The 15,734-nt window shown below is 41.5% G+C and overlaps 1 protein-coding gene across 4 annotated transcripts in view; it reads right to left on the reverse strand.

Annotated features, from left to right (window-relative positions):
* pcsk5b (proprotein convertase subtilisin/kexin type 5b) overlaps window positions 1-7,905 on the reverse strand; it is a 79,968-nt gene extending 72,063 nt beyond the window's left edge. For all 4 annotated transcript variants that reach the window (XR_002167950.1, XM_019867041.1, XM_019867043.1 and 1 more), the window contains exon 1: window positions 7,371-7,905. Coding sequence is in view for 3 of the 4 variants with exons in the window: in XM_019867041.1 (XP_019722600.1) it covers window positions 7,371-7,535 (165 nt within the window). In the remaining variant the exon portion in view is untranslated. The remainder of the gene's footprint in view (window positions 1-7,370) is intronic.
* Between the last annotated feature and the right edge of the window lie 7,829 nt (window positions 7,906-15,734).

Genomic DNA, 15,734 nt, shown 5'->3' on the forward strand with positions numbered 1-15,734 from the left:
ACACACAAGTACAAAATGAGAAGACTCACAAGGAGCAACTAAAGGCTACAACCCACGCCCAGACGCTTAAACTGAATACTACAGTACGGTAACTACAGTAATTACACTTTATAAAACCAGTTATTTTCTTTTCTGTTTTATTATGTTTGTACTGCATTCCATACAGTAATGTTGTGAAATGTGTGTGGTACTGGGTGAGCTCTCCCTGATGCTACACTAATGTAGCGTCTGAGACTGAACGCAACAACCTGCGGCTTTCTGTTAGGTCATTCTTGTGCTTCGCTCTCCAGGCATGACAGACTGATTTACGGTTAATCCAGCTGTTACACCAGGGATGGGCAACTTAAATGATGGAGGGGACTGCAATTTGCACTTCCTAACTAGATGTATGACAAAAAGGCCATTTTAAATAAAGACACAATATGTGCCTGTCTTCTTTTTTCCTTAACCCAATGTACAGAACAATATCTTAATACATTGTAATGCTCAAATGCAAATAAAAGATCTACTCTTCCACAACTAATGTTTTGAAGGAAACAAACAACTACATTGTGTTTTTTATCCCCGGTGCAAAGGGCTCTCTTGCATTAATAAACACAACTCTTGCATTGCACAACAGCAAACCAACTTGAAGTGCAAAAACACATTTGTCCAGATTTGCACAAAAATCAACTCCGAAATGTTGGTGCTACTCAATGTTACTGCATATTGCATTTTACCTGCATATCATTTGAAGTGTCCAAATTAATAGGGCTCATGACTCGTCTGTATAACACAATGTAGTACAGTATTGGGCAGTCATACCTGATTAATCGCCTCTGCATAGCAAGTCCAACGTTTCTCCAAGCCATCATGCCCGTTTGTAACACTATTAAGCAGATATGACCCAATCACATTTTTTTTGTACCCGAGTCCGAGTGATCTCAGTTTTCCCGAGTCCCAATCCAATACCCCGTCAATGTATGAAAGAGAAAAAAAAAAAAGATCACATCCAAAAACTATCCCAACATGGCAACTTTTATATGTCTAGTGGAACAGTGGTTCACACCAAGAAAAACATTGAAATCTTTTTGTGTGAGTGGAAGGGGCGGCACATCAGTTTTAGAGGTTGTGTATCATGTGTCTTAAAAGGCAACTCTAAAAATGACATAATAATAATTGCCACCCAGTACTGAACACTTAAGGTTGCTCAGCTATAGTAAACATGTTTATTTTCAAAAATTAACCGAGGGCCCCTCCAAGTTTGGGCAAGGGCCCAGTCACCCATCCCTGTGTTACACAAATGTAAGAGTTGGCTTAGGCCTGGACTGATTGTTCATGCCAAGAGAATGAAGTACAAGGATGACGTAATGTGACATCGCTTCTGCATTATTGCGATCGAAGAAGGTATGAACATTGAAGTGACAGCTGGATATGAACAAAAAGTGGTTGAGGCGGTTTTCGGACACGCAAGACAACAAATACCCATGATCTCTGGACATTTTTGTTTGGCAGTGCGGCGTGAGAGTATTCAAACGTAAAATACAGTATGTGCCTTGGCTCAATAAAAATGGTGAAACTGCTTTAATTTCGAGTGCTATTCTAGACCCAAGTGCCGGGAGTATGAAAAATTCAAAGAGAACTTTCAACGGTTCTTTATCTTAAAATCCCAACAGTAACAAAGTAATGAAGAAGAGGCATGACAAACCATCAAATCTAATGGTTAAAAACACCTGGCATCGTTTACTTGTCCATGGACTGACCCGCTCACATTGTCATTCCCCAAGACCCCGACCTATCTCCAAGCACTTCAAAAACAACACTTTGAAGATGCATTGTGCCCGTGACCTTGTCATCTGATTTAGACTCCATTTGAGCCACTGTCTTAGTCTGGGAAGGGGGCTCCACGCTTAAGTGGATTACCCAGAATTCCCCAACAAGGTGCTCACTCTCTGGATGCCAACTCGTTTCATCCATTCATCCATCTTGCCACCATCGCTCCATTCTTTAGTTGCCAGATCGGTGTGTGCTGCCCTCTTCCAGTCCTGTGATGGAGTTCATGTTGTCTTTCTGTCACCATTTCCCATCCAGACCCCACAAGCGCCATCGCGTCACTTGCATCTTGCTTCCCGGCACAACTTCAAGGTCTGTTCTTTGAGACCTCAATACAGTAAGCATCACGGGTTAACTCTAGTGACCTTCAAGTGTTAAACTTTACAGCCACTAGTCCACGCAATGACCAATTCCCGCCACTGTTACAGCTCTTTTATACTGCTGTTATACTACCTCCAAAGGCAGAATATATGCGAGATGACTTTGCTCCACTTCCCCATTCCATTTCAATGTTGTTTTTAACAGAACAGCGACACAAAAAATGGATGCAACATTCCAGATTGCTACAATTGACTCTCAGTTTATTTTTATTCTTTTTAGAGAGGACAAGTTTTGGCCTATTTGTGGACAAAAGAAGTTTTTCTGAAAAAAAAAAAAAAGACTACCGGTATTTTAAAAATGAAATTCTCGAAAATGATTTTTTGAGCTTCCAAAATATGAGTTTAGTCAAGAAAAATCCAAATGATATTCTTAAAAAACTGATTTCAGATTGAAAAAAAATGAATTCATAGCATTCAAACTTTTTCTGAAAACTTTTTTACTTGAAAATGTAGTTTTCTCTTCCCAAAAAAACTCAAAAACTACAACTCTATTCTCATAAGGTGATTTTAAAAAAATTGCATTGTAATTATGAAAAAACGTCATTCAAAAATTAAGTAGTAGCAACAACATTGTAGAATTCTGGTAAACACCAATGTTGCCGTTTTTGAGCCATCTCTGGTGTTGCATCCATCCATCCAGTTTTATTGATATTAGGGCTGCAGCTATCAAATATTTTGGTAATCAGATATACGACTGAAAATTCTTTTAAATAATTTGGTAATTGGATAAAAATAAACACATTGGTTGTTTGATTAGTTACAGAACAATTATGAAATACCAAGTCAAAAACACACCTTTCCACTGAGTAATGAACAACAAACTGGTTTTCATTTTTAGATAATCAACATTTAATACAGAAATTAAATGTGTGCATAGCCGCACACTATTTTCCTCTCGAGAAACATTTGCGAGATTTTGGACACATTTCTCCCGGTAGATGTTGTTCTATAAGACAAAGTGCCATTAGAGCCACAGCAGCGATTTTGCCGGCAAAAGCAACTTAAGCCTGGTTTGTTCAAAATGAACAGTTGGAACGATAACTGTGTCAGGCTGGCAGCATCAAAGTGTGCAGTCATTTACATGCATTGCCTTTGAAAAGTCATCCACTGGCTTTTACTACCCTATATGGGGCACTTGAGAACTGATAACTCCGAGCAACGGCTGCAGTTAAAACAGGCACTCTACAATATCGTGTCAGTTTAAGTTGTTTGCTTTCAGCACCCTCAATTAGTGATTGAACATGATTTCAGGACGGCGTGTTGCTGATGTTGGTAGCAACAGTTTATGATGGTAATATAAGCTGTCAGCTTGACTTCTTCTTCCTGACAGTGTATGCTTTCATAAGTGGGTACTCGAGACAGAAAAAAATTGCTTCCAGCATTATTTTTTAGCCAAGGTACCCAAATTACTTATTTCAGCCCTTGTAGATAGTGTCAGGTGAACGTGATGTCATTTTCCCCAAAATTTGTTCCGACAGTTATCGTAAATCACGCCAAAAAATATTTCTTAAAAAGATTTGCACTAAATCATAACGAAAAAAATACTTTGATTCTCATAAGATGATTGTTGAAAATATATAATTATTGTTGAAAAAATGACTTGATCTAATAAGTTGTTTTTAAAAAACAAAAAAATTTTTAAACCACTGATTTTTTTAAACATAAAAAATAAAATAAAATAAATAAAAAAATAAATTATATTCTCATTAGGTAATATTTTCCTCCAAAAAAAATTTCCGAGAAAAAAAACGTTTCCTACATTATAAATGTATCTTTACAAAAATAAAGGTTGAAAAACTGACTTTATTCTTTTATGAGTCTCTTTTTTTTCCCCTAAAAAATATAACAATTCTCTTCGGATAATTTTGTTTCAGAATTTTTTGTCAGTCCTCTGCAACCTGTCAAATTGTTCTACATTTTTCGTGGCGACCAGCAGGTTCCTTAATGCTGCCATTTTATACTGCAGGCAAAAAGAACATTCCCCAGTTGAACATAAACAAAAGAAAGCATGGCTGACAACCTCGATTGATACGTCTAAAGTCGTGATCCATTAGAGCTACCCAAAGTGGAGGATTCCATGTGGGTGGGAGTCAAAAAGAGTTACACCCCTGAGAGACCCCCCCCACACACACACACACACACACACACACACACACGTACACGCACGCATAACTCCCACACCAGGAAGAGAAGTAAAATGCTCATTTATGAGGTGTTGACGTCCAATGAACACACCATATTGACATGGAAATGAGGGCGAATGGATTGGGGGTGGTGTTACACTCCACAGGGGAATTCCTATGATGAGCTGGAATAGAACATGAACGAGGGCATGGGTGAGTGAGTGGTGATGCTGGGGAGGTGGTGGGCTCGACATGTTTAGTTCCCGTCAAAGAGAGGGGGATAAACGAGGCCATTAAGGCTCTTCTCTCGGGGAGTGTAGTGGGTGGGCGGGCTGGCTGGGCAAGGCGGAGATAGTAGAAGAGCGGAGGCAATGAGTGGGGGTTCAATAGCTGTTGACTAGGCTACCCCACAACAACCTGTCAGAATGCCCCCCCCTAATGTCGGCAAGTGCAGGCTTGAACTATATTTTGGTGTGAGGAGTATGTGTGAGGTCCACGCTGGAGGGGTGTATATCTTTTCCCCCACCCCCTACGAAAGGCTCTTTAACTGTGTCCAAACACCCCCCCCCCCACGACCCTCCCACCAACCCGCAACTCAACAACACATCCACTGTCAATGAAAAGCTCTTGCTTATGGATGTATGCCTCATTGTGGTCTTTACTGACAATAGTCAACATGGTTGAGGGAATGTACTACAGGACTCTTTCCAAATTAACCTTGAAAAAATGTGAATGTGTCCATCTTTTTGGAAATAATGACCCATTTAGGAATGAGAGCAAACCGTGCATTTTAGGCCAGCTCAAGCAAGATGATGGAAGTCACAAAGACCCGATTTTGAAGCCACTTTGTCCAATTTAAGAAACCAAATGTGGCCATGCCGCAACGAGCTCACAAAGCTCATAAGTAAGGGGGTCAGAAAAATACAACAAATTTGTCATTAGGGATCAGTCGGTTGAGAGTTGTTGAAAAGGCAAAGGCAAAATGAAACACACTGCATGGATATCACTGCCCAGTCTTAACTAATTTGCTGTCTAAGGAAGATAGAGATGTCAGCCGCCGAAAAATTGAGATGTCCAGTCAACACCCTGCGACGGCAAGACTTGTCCTTCCAGCAATACTCCAAAATTATAATTAGATTTTGATGTTTTAAAAAAATATTTTCTTGAAAAATGACTACCTGTTCCCTTGAAAATTCAGGCTTTAATTAGTAAATAAATAAATATATACGAACAAAATCATTACATGGCTAGCAAAAAAAGATGAGAACAAAAAAAAGGATCCTTTTATCATGGACATTTTTTTTTTTTTTACCAACCAACTTTTTACCTTGCTGAATGACTATTCTTGTGAGATTCAGACTTAAAAAATGACATTAAAAAAATATGTATATATATATATATATATATATACATACATACATACATACATACATACATACATACATACATACATACATACATACATACACATACACACACATTTTTTTTTCCCATGTTAGAACAATGAGCAATCAAATGAAAGCAAAGTCCATGAGGGAAAAAAAATGTTGTTCAATGTAAACCTAACCTCTGTGTGTGACAATTCACAAGATTTCTCAGTCTCATCCGGAGTGCTTAGGGGTCTTCATATTATTAATGCATTGGCGGCGGACATATTGATTGTCAAACCCTGCTAACAGCATCAGCATTCTGAAGAGAGCATCACATTTAAATGCAGACATGCTGTTGTTTCATGTGTTCTTGTTAAAATTTATGATAGAAAAAGAAAAGTATACAACAAACTGGAATCCTCTCTGCATGTTGTTTGAAGCTTTATAATTTACAGTAACATTGGCGCTAATTTGGGTTAGCATGTCTATCTTTACTGAATGATAGCATTTAGCTAGCGGACAATCATTGGTTAATTTGTTAAAGTTGTTTTAAACAACTTGGCAGTGACAAATTTATAACTTGAGATAAGAACTTCTGCCTCTTAAAGAAGTGGTTGAAAAGAGTGCTACCCTGAGATAGTCTTGAATGTAGTAGATAAATGACAACACATTCAGTTCACTATTTTGCAGAGACTTGGATACTGTACATAACTGACAAGATCAATATAAATCACGCTGAGCAGTATCTTCAGGTCAATAATCCAGCCAATCAAATGAAATTTCCCGTACACTCGCCTGCCTGCCTTAAGTCTCCATGCACTTCTCCATAACTACAAATTGTCAAGTCCACTTAAAACTTCTTGTTGTGTAAACTAACCAAAATACTTATACATACTAGCATGCTGGCATTTGCAAATAAAAGGCAAAGACGACTCCCAGTATGGTTCTGCGCATGGGATTGTGGGTTATATTACTATTTTTAGCACAAAGGTCAGACCACTCTAGTCTATAGTCTGAATGGTCGAAGCAAACATTTAAGTACCGGTACATTCTTTGCGCGGCTCTCATGACTCCATACAGTGATCCTGGCGTAAAGCACGCACTGATAACAGTGTTTTCAGTGAAACCCAAACAGAAGATGTCAGTAGCAGTGGCAACACAGGATGGCTGTTCACAGCCGCCAGAGGCCACTCATGTTGCTTCAACTTCAAGACGTTCGTGGATCAACTGCCTTATACTGTATTGTTGTTCTTCATCTGGAAAACTAATTGTGGGTGACTCAAGAGCGCCTACGCAGGTCACATCTTGGTAGTGCAACTATTTAGCCTCCAATCACCAACTCCAAGTAGTCTACTTCAATCTGTGTCTTGCACTTTGTTTGACACGTGCGGGATAATATACTTGTTTTAGGAAAAGGATGGTTTTGTTTTTCATAGATGTGCTTCATGAAGATCTGGCCAATAAGCGTCAAACCGGTTGGCGAAATGGGCCAAGCACATGAGAATTCTCCCGGCCCGGCGAGGCACCTGTTGTGCGGTCCGGCTCCGTCCCACCGCGGCTTTCCTCAGGGCGGACTTTTAGTCGCTCCCAACAACATTTTGACTGGTTTTGGTTTGACGGCTTCGCCTCCGAGACACTTTGACAACTTGGTACGAGCGAAGGAAAAGGAGAGGAATGTCGCCTACCTGTCCCATGTTCCTGTAGCCGTACTTCTCCGCTATCCGCTCTGCCACCGCGGCCCCGCCGGCTATCCTGACCGCCCAATGGTTGGTGTAAATCCGAGCGTGGCACGGCGGCGGCGGCGTGAAGAAGCCGAGGCTGAGCGCCAGGACGCACAGCAGGCGGACCATCTTCCCCCCGCTAACTTTTCTTTTCTCCTCCTCCTCCGCCTCCTCTTCTTTTTCTTCCCCCTATAAAAACAGCTAACTTCGGTGGAGCACGGATCTCACATGGACGGCCGAAGCGGGACAACGAGAGAGAAGGACCGAGAAAGGGACGGAGGGTAGCGGTGATAGTGTGAAGTTCCCCTTTACCCTCAAAGCTCTAATAATGTCCACATGGGAGAGTTGGAAGTTCACTCCTGTGGTAGCGGTAGTAGACGGAGGCTCCTCCGAAGCGGTTGGCTTCCAGGGCGCTCCACTGAGATAAGTGTCCACACGTCGGCTCTTCCCTAACGACTAACTAGCTGGAGTAGCCTGGTCCGCCGAACACCAGACTGGAGAGGAGAGTCCAAGCCAAGTGAGGGAGGAGGGCGAGGGGAGGGGGTGAAGGTTCCCTACTGCCGCACCGCCGGGTCTTAAAGAGAGTTAATTTCATTCAACACAGCCACTTTTTAATCAAGATCGGCCTGGGGGGGCTGTCGTGCAGGGGACAAGGGAGTCATCCTGGAAACTTGGAAGCCTTTTATCATGAAAAAAATACTAATAATTATAACAAACATCCAGAGGTTGCAAAAATAGTCTCACTTGGACTTCAGAAGAAGCACATACATACTCCAGTAAAACACGAAGTACAGATTCAACTCCTCTAAGTAAAAATACAGACTAATACACTCTAAATCATATTGTCAAACTCAAGGCCTGGGGGCCAGAACTAGCCCACCAAATCATTTTATGTGGCCCGCGAGAGCAAATCAAAGATGTCAACTTCCATGATGCTTGCAAAAATCTCTACCAGAATTTCAAATTCTCATTTGTAATAAATAAGAGTGATACTGTAAGCATTTTTTGTTCCCAAACCCCTCATTACAGTAACTTAAACAAGAGGTGAATAAACTGTTATTCTTGGCTTCTTTATATGGTTTCAGTCAAAATGGCCCTCCAAGGAAAATTGTAACTAAAATCTAGCCCGTGACAAAAACGAGTTTGACACCCCTCCTCTAAATTGTCCTAAGGTGTGAGTGTGAACACGAATGGTTTTTCGTCTATGTGTGCCCTGTGATTGGCTGGTAACCGGTTCAGGGTGTCCCCGCCTACTGCCGAAGACAGCTGGGATAGGTTCCAGCACCCCCCGTGACCCTTGTGAGGATAAAGCGGATCGGAAAATGGATGGATGGATGTACAACTCTTGCTGCAAAACAAATCTACCTAAGGATACAAATAAAGTAACCTGAACATTAACCTGCAGAAAATCTGGTCATAAGATTAGCAAACAGAAGCAGTGCGGAGCGACCAAAAGTAATGTATCTTTGTTCACCTACCTATGCCAGCAACATATTGTGACAAGCAGAACAGTTAAATGTTCTTCCACTTGATTCCAGACAAAACAAACAAACCCCAATTCCAGTGAAGTTGGGACACTGTGTAAAAGGTAAATGAAAACAGAATACATTGATTTGCAAATCCTTTTCAACCTACACTGAACTGAATAAACTACAAAGACAAGGTAATTAATATTCAAACTGACAAACTTTATTGTTTTGTTTTGGGTTTTGTTGCAAATATGTACTTATTTTGAATTTCATGCCTGCAACACATTCCAAAGAAGCTGGAACAGGGTTATGTTTACCTCTGTGTCACATCATATTTCAGCATGGGCATCGATGAAGAAGATGCTTCTTTGGTAGCATATGCTGCTTGCTCCAAATCCTGTATCTACATACCTTTCAGCATTAACACTGCCTTCAGAGATGTGCAAGTTACCCATGCCATGGGCCCTAACACCACCCCACATAATCACAGATGCTGGCTTTTGAGCTTTGCACTGATAAAAATCCAGATGGTCATTTTCCTCTTTGGCCCGGAGGACACAAGGTTCATGATTTGTGGACTCATCAGACCACATCACACTTTTCCACTTGGTGTCAGTCCATCTCAGATGAGCTCGGGCCCACAGAAGCCGGTGGCATTTCAGGCTTTTGCTTAGCATGGTAGATTTACCAACACACTGTGTTAACTGACAATGGTGTTCTGATGTGTTCCTGAGCCCACAAGTCAATGTCCTTCACAGAATGATGTCATTTTTTTTTTTTATGCAGTTCCGCCTGAGGGACAAAAGGTCACGGGCATTCAATGTTGGGTTTCGGCCTAGCTGCTTATACGTAAAGATGTCTCCAGATTCTCTGAATCTTTTGATGATGTTATGGAGCGGAGGTGATGAAATGCTTAAATTCCTTGTAATTGTACATTGCAAAATGTTGTTCTTAAATCGTTGGACTATATGCTTACCCAGTTGCTCACAAAGTGGTGAACAACTCAGCGTATACCCAATCATCACACACACCTGTTTCCAATGAAACTGTTCACCTGTGGAATGTTTCAGAAAGATGTTTTTTCTTTACATTCCTCGACTTTCCCAGACTTTTGTTGCCCCTGTCCCAGCTTTGGAACGTGTCGCAGGTACTAAATTCAAATGGGACAATACTGGCAAATTTTTTTTTATAAAAATCATTCATCGGTTCGAGCATTAAATATCTTTCCTTTGTGGTGTTTGAATGCACTGACTACAATGAACATAGGTTGAAAAGGATTTGCAATTTATGATTTGTACTTCGAGTACGATAGAAGTTTTGATAGCTTTGCACAAGGCCCAAAAGATAAACAAGTGAAAACAGCTGGATGGATTCTTGCCAAGTCGCTTGTTGCCAAGCGGAGTTCATAGGGCACATGCATAACAGCCCCATAAGCTAAAAAGAAATAGGCTTACGCCAGACATAATGGTAATGGCCTTTCGTTGGAATAGGCTCTGTTGGAGGAGAATGGCCTTCTTTCCTCCGTGTTCGATGATTTCGGATGATGAGGATGTTGGTTATCCAAATACAGGCTGGAGTCAATGAACAGTACCTTCGAAAGTTTTATTTGCAGAATATTCCGGGCACCCATGGTTTACAGACAATGGCTGCGGATCCCGAGTGCGCCCACATCAAGGACACACAACATATTTATATCATCAGAAGGGCGGTACGGAGATTGTGGTGCGACCTCGAGACTTCAGTGGCTCCCTAAACCAATTCTTAGCTTGTATCAACCCGTCACCACAAAGTCTCCAGCAGAAGACACACTTCAGCTCCAACACACTCCACGACCTGTTGAAGGCCGGCACAGTGGTCGACTGATTTGCACATCCACCTTCTACTGCAGAGATCCGGGGTTCTATTCCGGACTCCAGCCTTCATTTGTGGAGTTTACCTGTTCTACCTGTTCTCCCCATGTCTGCGTGGGTTTTCTCCAGGTACTCCAGTGTGCTCCCACATTCCAAAAACATACATGGTAGGTTAACTGAACACTCTTTATTGTCGCTACGTGTGATTGGGAGTGTGACTGGTTGTTTGTCTATGTGTGTCCTGTGATTGGCTGGCAACGAGTTCATGGTGTACCCCGCCTACTTCTCGAAGTCAACTGGGATAGGCTCCAGCACGCCCGTGACCCTCGTGAGGATAAGCGGCTTGGATAATGGATGGATGGATAATGGTAATGGTACAGTGCCCCTGGAGGAAGAAGCCAGGAGTGTCACTGCTCCGTACAGGTCTTCCATATAGGCCTAAAGTAGGCTACTGTGTTGCAACTTTCAGTGTGCCGGGTGCCCCTTCCTTCCGTGGCACCTTAGGGGCTTCATACCTTCCTGATGACTGACAAAACTCACATATTTTTCATTCAGGCTTGGGACCAGCAATGGATCGCGAATTCAAACCCTCCCTCCTTTTTCCCCAGTTTGCACGAAAGCCTGCAGCACGTACCACTACACCAGTGCGTAATATAGTCATGTATTGGAAAGACAGGAAAAACAGAGCTATCTGCTGGATGTGGTTGGGCACTGCAGATGCAAATTTTGCAACGCAAGAGGCTTTTCTTGGACTGTAGTTAGTTAAGTTAGCCCATCCGGTATTTATTTAGTAAGTCAGTCTGTCAGTTAGTAACTTATCAGCCATCTAGTCCATGAGTTAGTTAATCAGAGAGGCAGTCAGTTACTTACTTAACAGTTAAATAGGGAAGCACTGTGGTTGACTGGTTAGCACGTTGGACTCACAGTGCAGAGGTCATGGGTTCGTATTTGGCTCCGGCCTCCCAGTGTGGAGTTTGCATGTTCTCCATGTGCCTGCGTGGATTTTCTCCGGGTACTCCGGTTTCCTCCCACATTCCAAGGACATGCATGGTAGGTAGCTAGAATAGGCACCAGCTCACCCGCAACCCTCCTGAGGATAAAGCGGTTCAGATAATGGATGGATGGAATTTTCTCAAAGCATTCACTGCTTCACTATGACCATTTGGATATACAGAGTGGCGCACTGACTGGGGACACAATGCGTACAGTGCGTCAGGCAGTCCAGATGCAAACACTTGAAGCACCAGCTGCTATTTGGATTATAACATAGGCTGCGTACGGAAACTAATGGGAGAGGTCGGCGCTCTGCCTCTCCGAACACACACACGATCAAAGTGATGTGAGAGCATCACAGTGAATTTCCGAATCCATTCATAGGTGTAGGGCTGCAACTAACGATTAAAAAAAACAGGCCAAAATATTTCAAATTGATGGTTCAGAAAATGGGCAAACATTAATTGGTTATGATTGGGTGACTGGTTTGGTCTGTAAAATAGCTGAAAATAAGGTGGAAAAAATCTTTGTTATCCAAAGTGGAAACAGATGCTTGCAAATGTGTTATTTTGATTAAACGCAAATATAAATATTCTCCTTTCATGGAGGACCACAGATATCTAGAACATTAACTGTTCAGTGGGTGAAATTCTGAAGATTTGGACAATTACATTACTGCCACCTACAGTACTGGAATGGAACAGCATTGCCCAGTGTTGTACTGCTCCAAATTGTACTCATCATTCGAATGCGTTCCTAAGAAAATGAGTAAATCCCTTTTTTTGTTCAGTGGTATTATAATTCCTTTTTGCCACCACACGTATACTTCGGTGGTGGCATCACAAACACGCGCACACACATGCGGGCACGCGCGCACACGCACAAACACACTAAACATCTCGTTGAGATGTGCTGCTGAATGCGGGCCTTGTCAGTGCGCCGTTTCATATTGACATACACATACCAGAGCAGAGTTAGCTCAACTATGACCTCCACCTTAACACTCAACAACTAAACTGCACACATTCTCCTGCACACAGTTTTGCAGAATTAATCCTTTGATGCCAAACTGATGTTTCGGGAGTTAATAACATCAATAACGTCACAGAGTAATCAAGAAAATCTCATTTATTAGGGCAAGGCATCTTATATACACGGTAACTCAATGTGGTTCGCATACTTGGAAAACAACATTTAAAGACTAAACAATTTGTTAAAAGCAGAGTAAATAAATAAAAAGTATACTAAAATTACAGCGCAAGAACATGATTTGGGAAAATTTGATTTTAGAAATGCTCTAAAACACCTTAACCATGGGTATGGCGGGGGGAAAAAACAGTTTTTAACCTGAATTTAAAAGCATTTACACTTGCTGCTTTCCTGAGTTCTGTTAGCAGTTTATTACATTTGCATTAGATGCTAATGTTGACATACACTAACCATATCAATCAAGGTGCTGTAAACGGCAAAGTTTTGATTTATTACAATATAAAATATAGAATTTATTCTTAAACTGGGAGTGGTAATAAAACAGAAGGTTCTCTTTTTGAAGAATGGTTCACTATCTGCCAAACTACAGCTTGTTGTGGAGTGGGTTGAGTTCACTGTACTGTATTTCGAAAACCTCATGTGAACCGTACCTCAAGGGACCATTGTACAATTTTCTCGCCACCATCGAGCCTTTGATGTCCAAAATATTGAAACCAAAAAATTGGTTGCGTTGAAAACAAAATAGGCAAATGAAAACGTATGTAAAAGTGCATAGAACAAAATATTTACCCTACGGTACATCCATAGATTTATTTCATTACTTTATTTACAAACATGAAAAGAAAAATGTTTCAACATGTCACCACATTGCCAGAATAGTCGCTAAAGGTTTTTGAAGGTGTTTGCTGCATATTTACTCGAGATGTCATGTTCAAACCCCCTTTGCAATTCGCCCTGGGGTAACACATCGACCCCCCTCCCACCTCCCGGCCATGCAGTCAGGTCACAGCTGACTAAACGCTGTCATTCTGGAATGTGCCGGTGATTATCCGCCCATTCACTGTTGATTGACATCTTTTTGTCACCGCCCCTCACCTAAACCCCCTCCCCGAGAAGCTGGAAGGGGTGTCCTAATCGCATGCTAATTGCGGCTCAGTTCCTCCAGTCAATGAACACGACAAGCGTGTCCTGCACCGTCCTTCATTCCAAGATGGAGATGAACGGGAAGAAAGGAAGCAGCAAATGGGGATTTATTCATGTATTTATTTTAGCTCTTCAGGCCTTTAAAAGTAGACTAAATTCAACCCCCCCCCCCACCCTTTCCATTCCCTCAAGCAAGTGGACCCGCTGAACCCCAAGAAAATGTCAACACCGAGGGACAGTGCGATGCTGCTTGGGGGCAATAACAGGGAGCGTGAGGTTTTGGAGGGGGTAAGAAAAAAACGACAACTTGCATGGCGCAACACAGGAGAAAAGACAATTTCGGTAAAATATGGCGTTTATAATATAACTTTGCGACAATCAAGACTAAAGAAAAATACTGTTAAAATGATCTAGACAAACACCTTAAAATTCAACTTTGAAATCGTCATTAACTCATTCTATCACAGCCATTTTTACTGGAGCAACCAGCTCAATCCCAGCGTTTTTGTGGATTTTGACTGATCTTGCAAGGCCCACAGAATATTTGGCTCTAATGCTATATAAACATGGAGCCCTCATTGAACATTGGACTCTCTTCTTTCAGCAGAAAAAAAATGTTTCTATCTTTTTCCATCCTTCAGGAATCGGCATTACAAAACGGCAGTTTCATGAAAATGGCGATTCCTGGGCAAAAAACTGAGAAAAAGAGCTTTTTGTAAAAGTATGCATTTCAAGCATGTGAGGCACCACACTGCCACCTACTGGTCGCTTTTTTACATGATTTACAATGCAAACGGCTTATTCTCATTCACAGATTGCATCAGACCCTCCTCCTCTCTCTGACGCAAAAAGAAAAAAGGCTTAGACTACAAGTACGTCCTTGGTAGGCTGGGCCTAATTTTAAAAAGACGTACAAGTATGTCTTGTGGAATGAAAGAGTTCCATTCTATTCTAACTATCTAACTCATTCTCCATTCTAAAATGTCGTTAGAAAAAGACATGTCTTGAGGCCTTTTCTAAAGACCTCCACATTTTGTGGAACCCTCAAGGACTCTACTGTGGCATTCCACAGCCGTGGGGCGTGGAAGGCCCTGTCGCCCATGGTGGAGAGTTTGGTCCTAGGTTGAGTACATGGAGGAGGCGGAGGGTGAGTAATTCACTGAGGTAAGCGGTTTCAGAAATGCATTTACTGTTTGGGTCAGAGGGCAAAGATTCTGGTATCCAGTATTCTGAACTGGATTGGTAACGAGTCGAGGGATTTGAGAATAGGCGTGATCTGGTAGTATTTGCGCCTCCTCGTCAGGACGCCGGCAGCATAGTTCTGAATGTGTTGTGTACTTGTAGGCTCTTTCCGGGGATCTCAAGGAGGGGGCGGCATTGCAGTAATACAACCAGTAACTATGTCGGCATTAATGTTTTCACAGAAATGTGCCCGAAAATTGTGAGCCCAAAAAGTATTTAAAAAAGTGTTTGCTTGTTAATTTGTGTTACGAAATAAATAATTAAATTTGATATATACATATAAACATCCACGTCCACCATCTTGCCTAGGATGGTTTTCTTAGGAAAATGTCGTGACCCAAACTTTGTGTTGAAAGAATGTAACTATATAAAATAATGCTGAGAAAATTAAACAGGAACGTTAAAACGTGTATATACGTATACACATGAATGTATACAAACAATATTTTAAAAAGTTCATAATTTTGCATGTTTTTGCTGAAACTGTGCCAAGTATAAAAAATAAAATTGAATTATAAAAATAATACATAAAGGCTTAAAGAGACAGACAATATATAACTGGAATGAAGTCTTGTCTCTTAGCATGACAAACCCAAAGGTGAATTTGAATGTGTTTGTGCTTCCTCGCTGGGTGGCCTTTT

Source organism: Hippocampus comes, unplaced genomic scaffold, assembly GCF_001891065.2.
Source record: "Hippocampus comes isolate QL1 unplaced genomic scaffold, H_comes_QL1_v1.1 scaffold322, whole genome shotgun sequence".
Taxonomy (NCBI): domain Eukaryota; kingdom Metazoa; phylum Chordata; class Actinopteri; order Syngnathiformes; family Syngnathidae; genus Hippocampus; species Hippocampus comes.